This window comes from Nematostella vectensis, chromosome 10 (genome assembly GCF_932526225.1).
Source record: "Nematostella vectensis chromosome 10, jaNemVect1.1, whole genome shotgun sequence".
Classification (NCBI taxonomy): domain Eukaryota; kingdom Metazoa; phylum Cnidaria; class Anthozoa; order Actiniaria; family Edwardsiidae; genus Nematostella; species Nematostella vectensis.
This window is the reverse complement of record NC_064043.1, coordinates 4561145-4582452: the sequence shown is the minus strand read 5'-3', so window position 1 is coordinate 4582452 and position 21308 is coordinate 4561145. Positions and strand designations below refer to the sequence as shown.

The following is a 21308-nucleotide window of genomic DNA, read 5'->3' as shown; positions in this document are numbered from 1 at the left end:
TCGCAGACCCCATGTTCTTTAGCGACCTTGTTATGAGTCTGACATATTTTACGGCATCTTTAGATTTATCAGGGGCATAACTCCCTGGCTTTATATAGACCGTTATTATCGGGTGCCAGTACACATTGTACTCATAAAATAAATTTCTGTTACATGCAGTAGCTCATTTGGATAAAAAATGTTGGTGTTGATGTTGACTAGCGACAACAACAGGACTATGGTGTGATTTATGGGTGCCATAAATAAAAAGTCATATCTAAGAACTACTTTTATTAAAGAAAAAGATCGACCCGACTTATATTTTGTACAGTAGGGGAGGGGGTTATTGTACAGGCCTGACTGAAAGCTGTGGTTACATATGATCTGAGAATTCATCCAATACTTAATCTCTACGCTGCCTGGGTCACTAGAGAATTTAGTATTTTACATCACATACGTAGTAATAAGAGATGTTTTTAGAAAAAGTGGAATCATATACACACACTGTACATTGATACATTCACATGGAACCCTAACATGGCAGTGGGTCTTGAAACGTGTAGGCGGTAGTATATAGACATAGTGTTGTCTTAAGCTTAAGCTTGATGGGTTGGTATGTACCAACAAGCACTTAGTCGTTATGAACGTGATAGAGTGGTTTTCAAAATCCCGTGCAACAAAATGTAATTGTTAAAGTGTAATAGTCAAGCCAGAACAAAAGAGAACAAGAACATTACAGTGTATTAATACTAAATAAACTAAATAGTATTTCACAGGTTTTTGAAAACCACTCTAAAGGCAAAAGCAAACGAAGCAATTCATATTGCATTAGGATGGACCGACCAACCACTTTGACTAAGGGCTACCACTGCCTAACGAAACACTGAAATACCGACACAAGAATAAATACTATTTCAAGTCCCTTTTATCAGACTGGGACAATGTCACTAATTACAGATATGCGTGGTGACATTCTTGATGCATGTTTTGCACTTGACTTTGCAACACCAGTGAAACTTGCATCGGCACCTTGTCGCCTGTACTTCTTTTTTCATTTTGTAGCCGCGACTGCAGCATAACAAATTACACCCGTCCTTGCCAAGCGACTCCTTAATACATTTCCTACCACGCGTGCCTTGCGCGCCGTGTGCCGCGTTCTTGCTGCAGAAATCGGGAGATTTGTCGATATACACCAGCTCGTCTCTTGTTTCCTGCGCGCTCTTAGCCTTGCGTTGCGAGTAATGCCGAGAACGCATTGGTAGCAAGAGAGAGCGACCTTCCTTTCTCTTGAGAGCGACCTGAACGGCGGCGTCGTACTTGTCGTGTAGGGCGTTACCGATCTCACGGAACTCCACTAGTTGCCGCCAACAGGTCTTCAAATTACAAGACCCGCACACGCCATGGCACTTGCATTCCACCACGGAAATGTCCTTCACAACCTGTAGATACAGAAGCACGTTAAAGGGGCGTATCACTTACGCACCAAGTTTGCGCACGTAATTTTAACTGTCTCAGATTCTATGCGAATATCTTTAGGCTAGCATCTGTTTCTCCACTAGTGGAGGATTAATAATGATGATAAAATGATATAGCGTGATTGATAGCCACGGCCTTTAAGAGTAAGATTCTGCTTCTCTTTAATTATGAATGATTCAAAATCAATTCCTTGCGTAGACTAAAATGAAATCCACATAAGCTAAGCATTTCATAGCCTCTATAATTTTTATGTTAACTGGACCGTCCTAAGTACACCGGGCTCCCAGACCAAAGAACTTGGCTTACATGGGCAAGCTGATTAACGGACTAATAAAAAGAAACGTAGTAAAGCCCTTACTAAGGCGACCTCAACATAGAGAAAGACCAAGCTGATTAACGGACTAATAAAAAGAAACGTAGTAAAGCCCTTACTAAGGCGACCTCAACATAGAGAAAGACCAAGCTGGCTTCTAGTCCAGGAGATCTAGCCTCTTTATTTGCCCATCGATTTTATTTCCCACGACCAATCAGATTTAATTCCTTTTTTTAACTATATAACTGATATGAGTGTAGTTGTCTGATAGAATGTGGGCAGAGGATGATAGATAGGGGTACACGGTTACATTTTTTGTGTGAGTTCATGCAAAGAGGCACAAATAAGGCAGAGACTAAGCCAAGAAACCTGACGATCACAAGATCTTTCACTGACATCTCACATCAGTTTTTAAGCTGGCATACGTCCGAGGAAATGACTAATATGTGGATCACGTAGAATAGTTCAACAAGCTGGGATTGATTATGGTAAATGTTAGAAACAATAACCTACCCCACAAAACGCAAGTTTTAAATGGCTAAATCATAGTGGCAATTCTGCAAAGGTGATGTAGACATAACATAACTTTTTGCTATTTTTGACTCTCATCATTGTCAAAAATAGTTTAACAGTGGACTTTTAAATTCCAATCCAATCAGTTTGTTTCAGAGTAATTGATCAGAAATCGATTAAACACCAGCAATTTTCTCTATCTCCTGGCGCCCCGCGTTCGCGCATACCTCGTTAGTATGACTCAGAATGTGCGCCAAAAGCGTGCGGCGTAATTTGTGTAATTGGCGGTGCATTTATCTAGTTATTTCGGGGACCTTTAACGATATAAACGATTCTAGAGCTGTGCTTTAGTGCATGACCTACAAGCAGTACCTGAGCTACTTGTAAGACTGCTTCCTGTAGAATAATAACTTGAAGAAAAAAAAGGGTTGCTTGTTGTCAGGGAAGGTGTATACTCCGTGCTTTTGGAAAAATATCCCGAGGCGGTATTTTAAAGAAGCATTCTTAGTGGGATACTAAAAATATCTACTGTTTTAAATTACGATTAAACGTTTTGTTATCATGAAGGCCTCTCAGTTTAAGCAAGACGAAAAAATAGTAAGCTGATAAATATTCGATTAATTAATGATCAAAACTCATTCAGAATGGATGATCAAAAATATGGAGGTGTATTAAAATTTGCCAACATTCGCACGTGCCCTTGAATAACTAGAAGTTATTATAGCACCAAAGAAGCAAACCATAAAAATACTTGCAACATCATGTTCTGTCAAATTTACTGGCCTTTTGTGTGTATCAGAAACTCGTACAGACGGCTTACCCTTCGTCCAAGGTTGTTGTTGTGCAAGTTCATAAGAGTCCGAGCGTACTTCTTTCTGTCCTCCTCTGTCGGTCTATGATCCTCCCCGGCCTCCATGAACTCCCTACCAAACTTCACGGCGTACTCGATATTGTCGCCACATCCTCCCCATTGGTACTCTTTGTTAAGGTCTAAAGGGCGACGCTCCCTGCTACAGCTACAAGTGCTAAGGTTCCCCTCGGTGCAGGCCCGAGCGAGAGCCCATACTACCCCGGCTGAGGAGATCGCGTATGTCAGCGCTGCCTCGCGCGTTGCTGGAATAGCAAGAAACACAGTCAGAATACAATGAATGTTGCCCGAAGAAGTGGTGTTTTTGGCTCTAGCGTCAAGACGCGCGTTGCTGGAATAGCAAGAAACACAGTCAGAATACAATGAATGTTGCCCGAAGAAGTGGTGTTTTTGGCTCTAGCATCAAGTCGCGCGTTGCTGGAATAGCAAGAAACACAGTCAGAATACAATCAATGTTGAATAAGTGGTGTTTTTGGCTCTAGCGTCAAGTCGCGCGTTGCTGGAATAGCAAGAAACACAGTCAGAATGCAATGAATGTTGAATAAGTGGTGTTTTTGGCTCTAGCGTCAAGTCGCGCGTTGCTGAAATAGCAAAAAAAAAAAAAAAAAAAAAAAAACAGTCAGAATACAATGAATGTTGCCCGAAGAAGTGGTGTTTTTGGCCTTAGCGTTAAGTCGCGCGTTGCTGAAATAGGAAGAAAACAGTCTGAATACAATGTTGAATAAGTGAAGTTATTGGATTTAGTGTTAAACCGGCGTTACTGGAATAAAAAAATACAGCCAGAGTAAAATGTTGGATAGCGAAGAAGTGAGAGAACAAAATATTTTTCGAACTTTTCTAGCATTTTGTTATGTTCTTTTCGAATATCTTAGAGACACGCATCTAACCGGGAATGTGATGTAAAACAAAACTCTATCTTTTTTCATGGAGTCCTTGTTAAAAAAAATAATAAAATCTATGGTAAATATTTGTAAATAATGCCGGAAAAATATGTTTAAAAACCTAAAATAAGACATTGGCTATTAAGTCCATAAAGCGTGTAGTAGTAGGTCTCGCGTCTCACACCCTACCCAAAAGTGACGTGCTGTCCACTAAATGGATTATCACTAACTCCATACAACAACAAGCCTAGCATTCATCACCATAGCAAAACTGGGTGAAGTTAATAAATATAGTGGGAGTTTGCCACAAGGGAAGCCAATGCAAAACTTGTGTGGGTTGGAGCCTTTTCGCTGATGGATCCAATCAGGGGTATTGGAAAAGGCGTGACTATCTATGGTTCTTTATGCAAAACTTGTGTGGGTTGGAGCCTTTTCGCTGATGGATCCAATCAGGGGTATTGGAAAAGGCGTGACTATCTATGGTTCTTTATGCAAAATTTGTGTGGGTTGGATTCTTTTCGCTGATAGATCCAATCAGGGGTATTGGAAAAGGCGTGACTATCTATGGTTCTTTATATCAACTAAGTGGATTACTAGTATTTTATGAAGAGTCGTCATTCAGTCATATCATTAAAATTTTTGCTAAGGCTATCGGACGTGCAGATTTTTATGGCTTTAGGCAAGAACTTGAAATTGTGGATTTTTTAATGAGATTTGGGCTTTTTCTCGATAAAATTCCGATATTTCAAGAAAAGTTATTGTTTTAAATAAAGACTAAGGTATCTTTGTAATAAAAATTAAATCTAAAAACGGCATGCCCTTACAATTCTTTATTTTCTTTTCTTACAATATTTACACATATCACTGAGATACGCACGAAGACCGTAATAAAGACTACTGTAAAGTAGAATAAAGAAGACTGTAAAAATATCTTAACTGCTTTGTTCAGGATAGATCTCATAAGCATCTTACCAATTCTTCCGTGATTAGGTGTCATGCTGATTGGCCAAGACAAGGAAAACGGCACCAAATTACATAACGAAAGAGGAAAACTGTGTGGATCAACAGTGTGTTTCGGTAGATGGTCAGGTCAAGAGGTTCTTTAACTTTTTTTAAGGACATACAATGCATATATGCTCTGGAAAATGTGGTTCTTCGTAAAAATAGCGAGAAATAAGTCACAAAATCGGCCAAATAGTGGGTAAATTATCATACAAAGAAAAAGCAGCAATAAAAAAATAAATATATACCCAGTACAATGCATGGAATTATGGTTTAGATTATTCTCCTGTATTTTAATAGCTCATAGCCTTGAGTAATAATGAGTATCTCTGTAAATGTGTACAAACAATGCAATGTTTTTTGCAGTTTCTGTCCAAAGCACAAAGCGAACAATGGCCTCATGGAACTCTCATTAGCGGGTATGTTACCGTCAAGACAACAAATTCAAATTTGCAGTGGCGGTAGGCATGACATATAGACTAAACTAAGGTCTCACCTCACATTACAGACAAAGTGGACCGAAAACCACAATATGTTTACAAGCCGACGACGCCGAAGTCGTTTAAGTAAGCTTCGTAGATCTACAGTCTTTGTCACGTATGAGATGTTACAGTATAATACTGTGCTTAGTTACATAACTTCGTTAGCAAAAGCCAAACGCATCAGCAAATCTGACGCCGTTATCGATATCTAAAGAAGCGCAGAGACGAGATAAGAACTGTTTAATCTGTAAATATAAAAATCGACGATGCGAATCACTAAATATATTCTGTTACGATCACAAGATTTAGAATTTCCAAATTGCATTTAAACGCGCAAGTAAAAAATTAGCAAAATGACTATAATCTTTTGATTTTTATAAGACCGTAACAAATATCTCGGGCAAACACAAATTAAAGGATTACACTTCTAATGAATGCTTTTTGACGTGTCGTGACGGTAGCTTAGCGGATAATAACCCTTATATCCAGTAGTTTATAAACTTGCGACGATTCCGTACACTCTTGTGAATTCCGGATCTACAGAGGCGGTTAGGTCCTTAGAATAGCAAAAAAAACATCCTAATCCTATCAGGTCGGCCTTCCACGGGATGTTTGGAGGTTGGAAAACAATGGCAAGAATGTGCCTCTAGCTCGGGACTCAGCATAAAAGTCATGTCGATCTACCGCAGTTACAAGAAAGTCTGGGCTGTTTAAATGTAACTGTTTCTTGTCGCCGCTGTGGCACTTGCAAGAAGCTCAACCCGCACTATAAAAAACACATAGCGAAAATGAAGACCTAATCGGTTCGGTTATGAGCAGAATATTACGCAGTATATGGGCATGACAGTCTAGCCAGAATAACAAAACATGATAACTGACTTTTACAATTGAGAAGGAAAAAGGCTAGTATGAGCATGTCTTAACTCGGTGTGCAAGTGATCTCGTGTTTTACTTTGTGCTTGTAGTCGTTTGGTAGGTCATGGAAACCAGAGGGAATGATTTTCAATAAAGAATTAAATGAGAAAGTTGTTGAATCACGGTGTTATAGTTCAAATTCGTTTAGATTTCTTAGTAGGAGCGGGTAAATTCGGGGTAATGTGAGGTAACACAAAAAGGGGGCCACAAAGAGCTACGTTTTCACTAAAATTATATTTTCATTTTTACCTGAAAGCTAGGTATCAAGGTCAAATGTCTAGCTGTGCTATTGCAATAAAAAAAATGACTATTTAAACTGGCGCAGACAGTGCGGAAAGGTGCCGATATTCACGCTGAGCTAGTTTTAATCATCTGTGGTTTATGTAATGTTATATGCCTTCGTTTTGTGGTTTGATGATCTTAAGAGCACGTACGTATTGTCTATGCTGTAAAGTTAATTTCATTTTAAGTACATTTTTAAAGAAGTCATAACCAATTCTGTCTACTTCAAAAGGCTGGATGATGCGAAAACTTTTTTGCATCGATTCGGTTAAACAAGGACTGCACATCTTTTATTAGATTAGCGACGACTACTCCTATTAAAATTGTCCTTGAGTTCAACACAATTAAAATTAAATACACCGGTCTTCCAGGTAGATGTAGTAATCACGTGAAAATACTTGTGTTTTGTGCAGTGGAGTGTTATGGGGTGCGAATGAAGAGGAGATCAGGAAAACGGAACTCACCAACATCCTTTGACGTGATTCGCTCAAAAAGGGAACTCTTCTCTGCGTCTGGGATGGAACAGTTCCATTTCTCGTACTGATACTGAAATTGACACTCTTGAATAGCCATCTTTGCGCCCAGGCCGACGCTCGCCATGTGGTCTATGTTTTTCTGGCAGAGGTCTATCTGTTCTCTGGTCAATCCACCAAGGTTCATACACAAGCCCGGCTGAACACTGATGATGTATGCTTGGTGGGGTATGTTCACCGACCTAAGCAAAAACAAACGAATTAGCAAATAATTGGTAAAGTGAGTGCTGAAGTTTAGGAAATCCCCAATTGCTGCCACGGCGCTCTTCAAATAGCCTGATAATCACAAGACTAAACACAAATAAGCGAGAGCCGGAATGGGCTACAATCGATGTCGATGATCAAAAATCATTTTCAAAAGCATAACTATCGCCGGTAATGTTTTCGGTTCAAACAACCGCGGAATTTGTGGTAATGCTAGTGCTTGTGAGCTCAAACCACTTTTCAACAGGGTGCGAACACTATCACCAGCACTTCAGTACGTCAGTGTGTGCCGCTTTTTCGCTGAAATCGATCTGCAGAAACGCGCGCTTTTTATCGCACTCACCACACGCTATGGCCGGCGTGGAAAAACGAGGTAAGCACCATGGCAAGAAGTACTACGGGTACATTCCTGGTTCGTCGTCTCACACGCATCGTTATTCCTTCAATGGTCTACAAAGCAAGGGTAATAGTACTGTCAAGTTTTCCTCTGATTGCACTTCTCCAAGGGTGAGACTAATCGTTTTAGCACGTGCATAAATGATTTGATAAACAACTGAGGGAGCCGTACATATAGGATCTGCTGTGCTCTGATTGGTAGACGCCCGTCCTGGTCCCGACCCAGTCTATAATTTTAGGCCATCTTCTATTTATTAAACACAGATGCAGATATGTAAAAGCGCGGCTGTACAAACGGCGAAAGGAAATAACGCTTTGGTGGTTCCGATCGTGTTAAAAACACATTATTTTCGGTGGGGATCCCGGGAAGTGGATAAAATAGTGTGATTGACCTCAATTGTGTCTGATGCCGTTATAACGCTGAACAAGCGCTTTAGTTATCTGCCATTTGATGTAGCCGAGGGGATCTCCTAGCGCCGTGAATTCCTAAGGTAAACGGGCCGCGCTTCGCATTCCTAGATCTTTCAAGAAAGGTTACTGGATTGAGCAGTCAATAGACGGGAATGGGAAATATCTGGGTAAACACAATACGGGAGGGATAAACGCTACATGTTTATCTATCGTGTACATTAGGTACATTAAGGGATTGATTAGTAATAATGCAAGTGTCTAACGGTGCGGCTAGTCACAAACTGTCATGGTCACGTAGCGTGCGCCCAAAGATCATAATAATATCTAAGTGCATAATCCTACGAGAGGACAAGGGTTTTGAATAATGGTTGTATCTCTGAAGTGGATGATGAGTAAAACTCTTGACTGTGAGTGAGCAGATGCATCAAGCGCGAATGAACAGACCCTGCCGCGAACCTCAACGGCCAAGAGCAACCCACAGCAGCGCGCAAAGGCCGTGTATACTAACCCCACTCTCGCTCTCTTGCCAGTCATCTCCGTTTGCTGCAGTATCGTATGAACTTCTTGCTGCTTTGTCCATATTGTTATCAGATGGCTAGTCCTGCTGAAAGAAACTCGCTCTTGCACGCCCAGAATTCAACTAATTCAACCCCGCGGGCGAAATAACGCGACGTCGAACACCAAACTGTGGATTCCTGTGCCGGACTTTGAGGCTTCTGTCCCGGTCGTGACGAAGTGTTTACTCATAGGGCTAGTATCACTGCGGAGTGAGCACAGAGAGGATATGCCCGATTGGTTTGGATTTCACGCATGAGGACAGCGTCGCCAAGGCCTGTTAGTTTTCTGTTAACCAAGGCCCATATTTGGCAGTAATCAAATAGTTCTTTGAAAGAACGACTGTCTGAAACCTTGATTTTTGTTGAAAGACGGGTTGAGCACTGTGGAATAAAATCACGATTCGTCACCGGAATTCGACATTTTATCGCTAAAGAAAACAGAACCGGGCGGTGTAAAAAAAATGACGGGAGAAAAATCAACAGAAAAGAGCATATGAGTAATTGACAAACACTGCCGTTATCGTAGCGAGAGACAGGACTAGCAAATGATTTAGCGTGTCAGGGTTACACTGAATGATGGTGTAATTTCCTTCGGTCCTACGTTATCGCGAGGTCAAGCGACAAGATCTCGTAGGCTAAATTCATGTATTTTTAGCTCGAACAATAAAATGCAAACACTGCAAAAAATAATATCATTTTTTGTGATTAAACACCCTGGGACCAGGTACCCCATCGGTTAACCTTTCGTGGGCTCGTTAGTAAGGAGGGGAAAAGAGAAGGTGCGTTGTAGGTGGAGGTAGGTTTCCGTTTATGCAGTGAGCTGCAGTGGCGATTTAGTAAAGTTGTCATAGCATTAGCTGCAATGTGCGTAAAGTCAAGCTCACTACGAGGGCATAAACGGCAGTTAATAATTTGATGAGTATCTCTAAGAGTCCCTGAACGGCTGAAAGGCGATAAAACCACACTCGAGCGCTACTTCAAATCGATAAGACTACAAGTCCTGCCGATTGAAACGAACCAAACAAACGACAAGCTATCAATCTCAATCGGGCAATAACAAAGCGCTCCACCAAAGCGAACGTTCTGGTGAAAAAGAATTGAATGGCAACAAGTGTTACACGAACACAAGGCTAGGATCGGCCCTTTAGGCCAACCACTCCCTCACTCACTGTGCTAGTCTTAACTGAACCATAGACATGTAACAAGGCAGTAGAGGTTTGTTCTGCGGCGCTGCTAAGCCAGAATACCTGCATGGTGCCCAGGGTAGGGTCCGCACAACAACAATGACAACCAACAAAGTTTACCGTTTGAAGTGACTGGAAATTGGAATGAAATTTTAATCACATGTCCTTATCGGAAAATAAAGGAGAAAAATACTTTTTATGGGAATCAAAGCTAAAGAAGGGTCTTAGCACTGAATCCGGAAATCCGAGCGGCGAAAAACAAGTGGTCCTCGAATGGTTCCCCAAAATTTTGCGCTCGCCATAAAAAGGCAATCATGATTGATGAGTGATTGAATGCTCGAATTCGTATTTACGGATTTATTCGCAAATCGAAGGCAAATTTCCTAATTGCTCGCAATATTTTGCTGCTGCTCGCAAGTGCTCGCATATAATTATCCGGTTTCTTGCAAGTCCAACCCATAGTTTCCTCTCAGCGGTGCCAAACTCGCTGTAGGTTATACACGTGTGGCGGTATACGGTACACCTGCTAGAAGCCGTGGTTGCCTGTGGTCTCAGAACACCCAGGGTTGTCGGCTAAATCAATGCAGCATTTACAGTGCCGCATTTAGCGGCAGGTGTGTAGCTCCAAAGGAAGCCGACCACCTAAGCAAAGGAGTGTAAAACAAGAGAAACAAGAAATAAAGGCCACTCACTCAAGCTTTCATAGGTGCTTATTGTACCTCTAATAAATAAAAATAAATACAAAAAGCCTGAATAGTCGTGTTCGTGAACCAGAAGAATAAATTCAATATAATACACAAAAAACTGGTATTCGACTCTGCCAAATTGAAAGTCAGTTTTTGGTGTATTCTAATAAATAAAAGGTATTCCATTTACCACTGTCTGTTACAATGAAACACAAATAAAATGATCTATGGTAAATACAAGTGAATTCAAGAGTAAAAAATCTCAATTGTTTTAGTCTACTTTATTTACTTACAACATTCTATTTTTGCTTCTGAATTATCCTAATGAAATAAATGTTTTCTAAAATAAATATGGGTGCGATAATTCGAATATTCGTGATAGTCCTCTTTAACCTCATTTTATACAAACGAATAAGGGTGCAGTTGTTGACAATCTCGCGTGTTCCTTTTCTATTGATAGGTAACGCCTTCTTTATGTCATGGCCACAAATAAACAATCCTATATTTCTTGTACCCCCACCCCCAAGCCAAATCAACGCAGATTCTATTATTAATCATGGCACCGGAAGAGAGAGAAACGAGAGGAATGCGCGCAGTCATAGATTTTGTCCGAGAATGCAGACTGCGTTAAGTCGAGATGACAAGCCAGTGTCAACGGTTCCGCCTGATACACCTATTCAAAAATGGTTGTACTCGGAGAATCCAGGTGTCGTAGCCCGCATTGCAAGCATCAAATATCTAAGCAAACAACGCGTAAATGAGAACAGATCCAGGTTTGGAAAGTAACTTTTAAGATTCACATAGTATACCTCCTGCACAACCTGATCAACACGATTCAATAAGGTGGTGAAAAAAAAAGGGGAAAAAAATGTTTGTGAGCATAGTCACGATGTACCATCAAGTATCCTTGTCCACGAATCTTGGAGATAGTAGCAATTATGGATCACGGATATTGATATTGCTTGCGCGAAATCTAGCCTTAGACTTTAATTAAACAATAGAATTTACAACAAAATAGTATAAGACTAATTCGAATATTAGCCCGAATATTTTCACGTTAACCGCACTGATCTTGTGATGTGAGCATACGTGTCCGGTCACATGGAACTTTAACCTACGTTCACGGTTATGCACCCTGTGCTCGGTGCTCAATGGTGGACGGATAAGTGAGCAACAACCGTCACGTAACACACTCCAAACGGTATGCGCGGGCGGATTGCACAAAACATACGGACCTATTGCTTGACTGGTATTCGCCATTTTGCGCCATGAAAGCCTGTGGCACGGTAGCTATATTTCGCATACGTGCGCGGTACTTCTATAAAACTCGCTTTTCGGGTATACTTATCGAAACCAGCCTTGTGAGCAGAAGTGCGCGGGAGATCATCACTACTTGATTCTTCGTATTCATTCTTTGCTACGCGATGTGCATCTACATGCGCTAGTGATCAAAAGACCGTTTTCACGAGGTTGCGCGCGCGTCCAAAATGCCACAGACTGGCGGACCACAGGGGGGAGGGGGTTGGGCTATCACCTGGATCGCCATATGTGCGCCGTGTGAGGCTTGTACGCGATGAGGCTTGACTCAGTCCTCAGGCATACTTAAAACTTCGCTCAGTGAGCATACAAGAACAAGGCTGCCAAGTAACTATCAAATCTACGTGCGCAGTGTGATTAACGTGCGCGGTGAATATCACGTGACTCCCTTTTCCTTTATTCATTAGTGCGCAGTGTGAACTTACGTGCGCGGTGAATATCACGTTACTCCCTTCTAATATATTCATAAGTGCGCAGTGTGAACTTATGTCCGCGGGAAATATCACGTGACTCACTTCAATATTCATACGTGCGCTGTGAAAGCTTACGTGCGCGGATCTATCAGGTGACTCACTTCTACTTATTCATATGCGCGTTGTGAAGAAACGTGTAAAGATGCAGTGGAAATCCAAGATTAATCTGATAAAAAAACAAACACTATCGAACCTCCAGTTTCCAGTATTTATTGGTTTATCGGAGGTTCGAGCTACGAGCAGGATAGAAACATATAGAAGGTACTTCAAGGGCCATTTATTTTCTACCACTGAAAATCGATGAAATAATGTGCGTGATAAACAAATACTAAACATCATATGTTTCTAAACAATTTTATGCAATTTATAAATAGAATTTTAAAAGCTGCTATTGACAAGATATGTGTCTTGCAGTTGAATCTCAGTTTCTTTCACAGAAATGCTGAGGTGTGCTATAAATATTCGAACTTGCTCCAGATAAGCGCGCCTTTTTGTCTTCACACCAGTTTGGCGTAAGTTTCTTAATTAACTTGTGCGAAACAAGTGTTTCCTATTCTTGAAGCAGTTTGTTGGGTGTTTAGTCTAATGGAAGAGCTAATTCCAGGAGTACCCGGATGTGCTTTTATTTCCGAGACAGATTGACGGCTATTGCTCTTTTGATAAAAAGTCAGCGCTTTTATATCAAAAGGCCACCAACAGCTGAGCCAATACTTCGAGTTCTACCTGTCTCTGCAAACTCTACTTATGAATCATTGACTAACCTTTGATCGTGCAAGTCACGGACCAGAAAAAAAGCTCAGTTGGGGGTTGTCGTCGACTGTCGTTATTGTGATAAATGGTGAAAAAAATGTCTTTTCATCTCCCGGTTCTGTAGGTGTTCAACTCCCCTGCCATTGGATTTAAAGGTTTCGCTTTTTCTTATCTTCGTGGTATTATGCAAATTTGTTTTATTGGACTCAATGGCTCTAAGGATATATAGGTCACAGTCAACGTGACGGCCGTTTGATTAAACATTCTTTGAGATTCGAAGAATTTCGCAAGAGCTTGCTTGGTACTGCTGGGTTACTGTGATCGATCTTCATCCCACGGTCTAAATTTCTTATAGCTCAATCCATACTCCCCTGCTGTCAATATCAATATCCATTGTTGCCCAAATCCAGTCATCCTGAAGATCACGTGACTTGTTAACAAAGGTCCCAAGAGTATTGAAATGCTTGAGCGATTTTCCAACGGGCGCTTTGTGCGCGAAAAGTCTTCAACATGAAAGGCCAGTTTGAGATGACAATCCACTGCCTATTTCCAGAGATTCTGGCTTTAATATTTGCTTATTTAAGCGTCAGGGATAAGGGAAGAGTGGCTCAGGTCTGTACGAAATGGAGGGACGCTGCGTATAGTCGAATTGTGTGGCGAGGAGTACAGGCAAGACTTCACTTGCGTCGATCAAATCCCTTCTTGTTTCCTTCACTTGCTAAACGTGGGATCAGGAAAATTCGGATTTTGAGTTTAAAGAAAAGCCTGAGCTTTGTGGTGCAGAGCTTGTCTTGTATTGAGAGTTTGAACCTTAAAGGGTGTTACAACGTTACGGACACTAGTATCGGGCATGCTTTCGTGAAATATCTCCCCACTCTGACAGTATTAGACCTGAGTCTGTGTAAACAAATCACAGACTCGAGTCTCGGAAAGATCGCCGATTTTCTAAAGAATCTGGAGTTCTTAGACCTGGCTGGATGCTGTAATATTACAAATACAGGATTGTTATTGTGTTCTTGGGGTTTAGTCAAGCTGAAGCATCTGAATCTACGGAGTTGTCGACATATCTCGGACGCCGGTATACTTCATCTTTCGGGTCTTTCGAACAACATCAATGCGCACGGAAACAAGAATTTAACTACCTTGTGTTTACAAGACTGTCAGAAAATCACTGATAACGCTCTTAGGCACATCTCGAAAGGCCTTATCAACCTAGAATGCTTGAATTTGAGCTTCTGTTGTGGGATTTCAGGGGCTGGGCTCGCGCATCTCGCTACCTTACGCAGCCTTCGCGAACTAAACCTTCGATCGTGCGAAGGAGTAAACAACGAGGGCATCGCGCATCTCGCCGTAGGAGGACTAAATCTTGTTTGTTTGGACGTTAGCTTTTGCGATAAAATAGGAGATGTGGCGTTAAATCATATTTCTAGCGGACTTAATCATTTGCAAAATCTTGGACTAAATTCTTCGCATATAACAGACCAAGGACTGTGTAAAATTTCCCGCCATCTTCGTGAGCTTCGCGTACTGAATATTGGTCAGTGTACTCAAATCACGGACCAGAGCATTGCATCAATAGCAAGTAATTTGATTTGTATCACGAACATTGACTTATATGGTTGTACTAAAGTCACTAAATGTGGCCTAGAGAAACTAATGCATTTGCCAAAGCTAAGAGTTTTAAACCTTGGCCTGTGGCAGAGATAGCAGAAAGCCGAGCGGCTTGTAGAATAACGTGAATACTAGCAATCTTAACAAGCACGTGGAGCAAACGAACCATAAGATAATAGCCGGTTTTATTTCTCTTTTTTAATAAATCAAATTTATTATGGAATCGGAACCTGTAAGTTCAGGGTGGCTGAGTAAATAGTACAAATGCCTGTGCGTCTGGCAGTAGAAGGACCGCAGATTATAAATGATACTTGATTCCCTGATCTCACAGAAAGGGAAAGTCTATAGTGGAGTCATGGGGAGCACGTGCAGTTTCTTAAAACCCTTAGAAACAAATACCCCTTCTCTTGTTGTAACACTACTTCGCCTGGTATTAATAACCCCAGCCCCTTTTTCATAATCTTCCTCTCCCACATTTTCATCAACCTTGTCATTTTTTTTCTCTTATCTTTGTTGTCTTCATGGTCAAAGCCTTTTCAAGCTGAACACCAACTCCTGGCAATTTAGGGTTCAATTTCGGGTGATGAAGAACAAATATTAGTTTCTTCTGCTATTTTTAACAGTTGAGTACATTTTTGCTTCCCATTTAGGTGCTGCTAAATTTGATTATAAAACAAATATGAAATCTATTTTAAGCTATCTAACTTAATCAAACTTCTAAGTGGAATTTAGTCTGCATAGCATATTGTTTAGGTGTAGAATGTAGAAAAAATAGCCAAATTTCGACAAATGGCTTAACAACAATATAGTTTTGTTTGTATTTTAGAAATTGGATTTATAGTTTCAGAATTGTCTCTTGATTGCTTGCCTAGGCAACTAATGACCAAATCAAAAAGATTGAGTTCAGGGTTCTATTTTTTAAGATCAATTTTACTACAGTGGAACCTGGATATAGAAAATAATATCTATAATCACATCTTAGGGTTGTCAATAGCTAAATATACGGTATGGGAAATAGTTTTGATTCAATCATTTTCTTGGTGTCAAAAAGTGCTGAAGGGTATTTTTCTCTATCCAGCAGAAGTGTAAATTCTAAATTCCCCTTAAATAGCAGAAAAAGCATATTGCTTTGCTTGAAACTTAACCCTTCATTACCAACCCTCAAAACTTGTTGGTCGTCAGTTTATTACCTGTTGGTGATGCATCTATGACAAACTAAGGGTGTTTTAATTACTGACCATTCTGCTTGTTGCATGGTAGTACAGTTATATTTGAGTCTAATTGCCTATATTATTTGAGCACTACAAAAACAATATATAATGTTTAGGGTAAGCTTTCGAGCAAAGAAAAGCATATTTTCAGCTATGTATAGAAAAATTTTGACCAAATCTAATTTGGCCTTGAAAGTTGCCAATTCATAAAAAGATATTTTGAGGTTGCCCTCATGTGTATAGAGAGGGAGAGAGAGTTATCCTTCAGCTATTGATATAAAAGCATTTTTTTTTATTTCCTTGCCATACTGAAGTTGAGGTTCAATTATACTTGGTTACCAAAGGCCAGGCAAAAGTAAATAATGGGATCAGGTTACAATCAGTCCCTAAATTCTAACATTGAGCACAATAGGTACATAGTTTTCGCCCTACTCTGGTTACACAGATAAGATATTTACAGGTACTTGTCAAGAACCTGGATCTTTTATAAGGCCAAAGGAAATGATAAAAGCTGTGCTTTATGGATGGACAATGGTAAATTACCACAATGACCATTGTAACAAATCAAATTAATGGAATAAAAATTGTAGCTAGTTTTCTCCATTTGTTTTGTAGATTGATTTGTTTTCCTGGACAGGGCTATGTTAGGTTACACCTAACATAGGTTAAACCTAACATAGCCCTTTCAAAGAATCCATGTGTTGTAACCCACAATGCTTCATGTAATATATGAAGAACAAGTGCGAGTGTTTCATTAGGGAATCCAAACACCAAGAGAGATGAAAGCACGAGGATGTCTGGGTCTGAATACTTTTATCGTGTCAAGGTGTTTGGTATCCCTGATGAAACATGATGCACGAGTTTTTTATATGGCTTCTCAAATTATTCACCAAACAACTGTGACGATGTAATTGCAATTTTACACTCTGCATCATTCATTTTAAAATTGTGAGGTTAACATCATTGTAGACGAAAAAAAGTAGGACTACCTGCTGTTTCCTAGCTTGATTTGGTTTCCTTGACTTAACCAATTGCCCAATTGTTTGTGTGATTAAATAATGAATAATTAATGAGTTTGAGAAGGGTATTAAAGAAATAAGAAAATGAGCGTAAATAAAATCAAATACCGTTTATGAAAGTTGTTGCATTCTTGTTTATGTGCTTGTAAATATTCACATGGTTTTCAGAGATCTGGTTTAGCCAATTATACATTACATATGTATCCTGAAGCAGTTGCAGGGCTTAGACACAGATTCTCGAGTGCAACCTTATTTGAAATAAGTGTATAAACCTATGTGTTGTTTTTATTATAATAAAGTGGGAATCAAATGACTCATATTTAAATAATTCAAAATTATCTGGACTAATTATCCAGGCCTAGATACTATTTTTAAACCATTTCTACTTACATGTTATATTTTATACGGATAGGAAATACTACCTCACAAACCCATCCAATCAACGTTATTAAGAAAAAACTATTGTATTACAGAATTTTAAGTTGACTCTAATAAAGACCCATTTCACCGATGCCAATGCGGCAATGGTACTACCATAGGTACGAAACACTTATAAGTTTTCAAATAATTTGTGATAACAATCTTGGAGCATGTATTATTCATTGCGACGCACAAAACACAACTTTATTTACGAATTTTCAAAAGATGTCAAGAAGAATTAAAGTTTTACCTGTACTGTAGAAGTTTTGGTAAACTGTTCTTCAAATCGGCCTCCTCGTGCTGTCGATGTTGTTGCATGGTTCATGCGCCTCCGATTATGCATGGTAAATTTTCAAGTGTTTCAGTCATGAATGTACTTACTACGGTATTGTCTTCTTGAAAAGCTTGTTGGAATTTCTTCTCTTTGTCATGCTTAGAAATTCATGGCAAGTGAACGATATAAAAGCGAGAAATTTCTGTAACTGTTGTTGTGATTCATTCTGCCTTGCGCACTCTTGAATTTCGTAGCAGAGCGCACCCGCGCGTAGCGTGCATCAAGTTTCCCGCCAAAACACAGGCAGCCCAAGGCTACCGTCAGTGGTTTATAAAGGAATGTATGGGGTTAGCGAAAAAATACTTTATCGTGAAAGTAAGTAACACAATGGGGGAATTTATATGTTAGCGAAAAAAAGACTTTATCGTGAAAGTAAGAAACACAATTCGTAGCGGGCTTCATACTCGCTCTACTCACATTCTATCGGCAAAATTGAAATAAAGGAAGACTCAAACACAATATTACATGGTCTAAAGTTTTATTTTTCTTTATTTTTCTTTATTTTTCGATAAAGTAATTTTTTCGCTAACATATATATTCCCCCATACATTTCTTTATGAACCACAGACGGTAGCCTTGGCCAAAATGACGTAAGCCGCTGAGAAAAACCATAAATTTTCGTGCTTATCTTATGGCGTGGTGGTGTTTGTTTCTTTATTTCTATGTTATTATAGTATTTACATGCTTTAATTCAGGCTATTTTTACTAGCACAAATATTCATGGTCGCGGACTTCCTGTGGTATAATGAGACCGCGACAGACGTCTTAGGTACGCTTTATATGATTCGCGGGCGCAAACAACAACTGCTGGAAACCGAGCCTACTCCAAAGCCAAGCTTTGGCGTTTATCATTATATCTCCACACTTAGAAAAATGGTAAGTAGAAGTCATCGTACAAAAGTTTTTTTAGGTAAGTGTAAGATGGTCGATGATTTGCCCATTGGAATGGGCCGTTTTCCAGATCCATCATCATTATTCAAATTGAAGTTTGATTACAACCGTCTCGCAAATGTTTGTTTACAGCTGTCTTGAAACTTTTTGTTCGATTTACAATACAGTATGAGGTTAAATGGCTATATTTGGTAGTTTGGTTAAAAAAAAAACATGCAAAATTGGGTGAAGGATGTAAACAAACACCGGTCTGTCAAAAGCCTCGTTTTCGCGCTCGAATTCAGTATTCATCATCATTTATTGCTCGGACTGTGAAATCCTGGCTACACGCACTCGATTCTGTAATGATGAGGCCGAAAAGGGGATATTGGGATATTGTAACGATGACAGTCACAATGTTGATGATAATATCTACCGTAATATTTCTGTGAAAAAGTCCCTAAAGCCCTCGTGTATAAGCAGGCCCTAAATATAAGCCCAGAAAACTCAGAATACTCTGGAAGCAAGGTTTTAAAAAGGAGCGGGGGGGGGGGGGGGGAGTTTGGGAACACCATCCTTTTGAACCCCAAAAATGTTTACCTTAAATAGAAGGCCAGAACAAAATGGAAAAGACAACATGTAACAAAGTTGTAAAGGGATTCTTAAAATCAGAGACAATATGGTCGAATGGTTTTTATTGGCGAGTTACAAACGCGGGGCACTAGCAAAATATTGCGAGCAATTAGAAAATTCTGCCTCATAATGCGAACACTTGATATAAAGTCATTTGCATACAAATCAAAATTTATGGGCACCTTAGACCGCAAATTTTACACATTCTAGGAAGCAAAAAAAACGCACTTCAATTTAATTTAAACCCGAAAAACTGGACGAAAGCGATCGATTGCGCAAAACCGGAAACCTCAATGCTACCTTCTGATGATGTTCTTGATCATGGTGTATGCATTTTGTTGATCTTGGCGACGGAACTCGAAAAAGGTGTGTGGGCCTACTAGAGGACAAGGGAGTAACTAACATTTTTCTGACTTGAATAGCAACGTGAATAGAGACGTGACTTACTAGTGATTTGTTGGTAAGGTACCCACTGTACTTATTAGCAACATACGACATTTAAAGTTTAACTTAAGCTTAATTTACTAATAAGATCAGCTACTAGAGAGGGGAAGTCATTGGGGTTTCTAACTAAATTTGTATAAAGCAGCGCATTATTAGCGTACTGTACGTGCACTGAGACGCAACCATGACAGTTGTGCGACAAAAGCTATATATTAGCGTACGTGGAAAGGTCTGCTGTGGTTCTCTTACAAACTAAATCTAAATGCGCGTCACACGTACCTCTAAGATTGAAGATATCATTTTCCTTTGTAGTCGCTCACCCTGCTTCCCTACCTGTCCAGAGGCTGAAATAATAAAGCAAGCGCAACAACTTAAACCCTTTTCCAGTTACACCAAATATTCGTATTCACTGTCATATGGACGTCTTTAATAAAGACACGAAAACTTGGCAGTGTCGATTACCAGAGTATATGGAAGTAATTTGATCCTTTGGTTCAGGACGAAGTTGGGTTTTGTTTTGTTGACCTCAACATTCTCCTAACGTTCGCGGGAATAAGAATAGTTTATCAGTTCCTTTGTTAAATGTCTTGAAGAACATTTTTTAATTAAGTCGAGCATTATGACGATTAAGTTTTAAACTTTTGGCTGATTTATATAGACTCCTGAACTCAAGATGCCAGTCCCTAGGCTGTACCAGCAGAAAAGACTGCATGGTTTCTAGAACGGCTAAAGGATTGGTGTCATCGGCCGTGTGATTATGACACACTTTGTCCTTCTACAGTAATGTGATATGGTCCTATTCTTTTGTGACAAACTTTAAAAAAAAATTCTGAAAGCGTGTTCATGTAATCGCAAACAAAATGCTTCGACAAGAACAATCTTCTAACGACGCCATTTCCTCCACCATACAAGACCATTAACGCATGGTTTAGCTCGCTTGGCATGAAAATTAAAGAGAACACTATTACTTTTATCGGTATCCTCGAAAAAAAATACTATGAATTAATATGTTTTACCTTTGTTTTTTAAACCCATCTTTATGACCATGTACGTATTTCCAAATGTAACTTTTGAACCTTTTCTTCTTAATTGCAATCCTCTCAAAAGCCTTCCTCGCTCTTGGTTAGGGTATAATCCAAAGTAGGTATCTAAAACGATGATGATCAAATGTGGGCCGTAAAAGTATTTACGGAAGACACGAACATTCCAGACGGCTTGTCGGATGTGGTTTTGTCACATTTCATATTTTTTTTAATGTTGTTATTTGTCAGGCAGTCTGTAAAGTGTCATTCTGTCGAACTTAAGGAACGTTATGACGCATGATATAGAAAACAATGTGGAGACAGTAAAATTTTTGATAAACTAAGTGGTTCTATATATATTATTTTGTTGTTTTAGGTTAAAATAAATTGGAGATAAAATGTGAAGTGAAATTAGCTAGGCGAAATAACTAGGTTAACTTTCAGGGATATCAAAAGGATGCATATCGCTTGTCCTCCTTATATTATCAAACGACAATAATCAAACCTAAATTGCGGTCTCTC

General features: G+C 39.7%; 2 protein-coding genes and 1 long non-coding RNA gene across 5 annotated transcripts; 2 read left to right on the top strand and 1 right to left on the bottom strand.

The window, feature by feature from the left end:
- Positions 1-255: 255 nt before the first annotated feature.
- On the bottom strand, positions 256-20933 carry LOC5510242 (protein Wnt-5a). Of its 3 annotated transcripts, XM_032379382.2 has the most exons (6): positions 20781-20933; positions 20044-20108; positions 7792-7898; positions 7176-7426; positions 3102-3394; positions 256-1418 (listed from the first exon to the last, which is right to left on the bottom strand). In XM_032379382.2, exons 1-6 carry the CDS (start codon positions 20809-20811, stop codon positions 927-929), a joined length of 1239 nt encoding a protein of 412 aa, XP_032235273.1. In that variant the 5' UTR covers positions 20812-20933; the 3' UTR covers positions 256-926. The 3 variants fall into 3 exon arrangements, with proteins under 3 accessions (XP_032235273.1, XP_001630693.3, XP_032235274.1); XM_001630643.3 differs by lacking the exons at positions 20044-20108; positions 20781-20933 and adding an exon at positions 17734-18037; XM_032379383.2 differs by lacking the exons at positions 20044-20108; positions 20781-20933 and adding an exon at positions 8764-8902.
- LOC116617022 lies at positions 7892-9502 on the top strand. Its single transcript, XR_004295592.2, has 2 exons — positions 7892-8335; positions 8786-9502. It is a non-coding gene; the product is annotated as an uncharacterized LOC116617022 (long non-coding RNA).
- On the top strand, positions 13254-16647 carry LOC5510224 (F-box/LRR-repeat protein 14). The gene has a single exon (XM_001630665.3). The coding sequence runs from the start codon at positions 13733-13735 to the stop codon at positions 14927-14929; it is 1197 nt and encodes a 398-aa protein (XP_001630715.2). The 5' UTR covers positions 13254-13732; the 3' UTR covers positions 14930-16647.
- Positions 20934-21308: the final 375 nt, after the last annotated feature.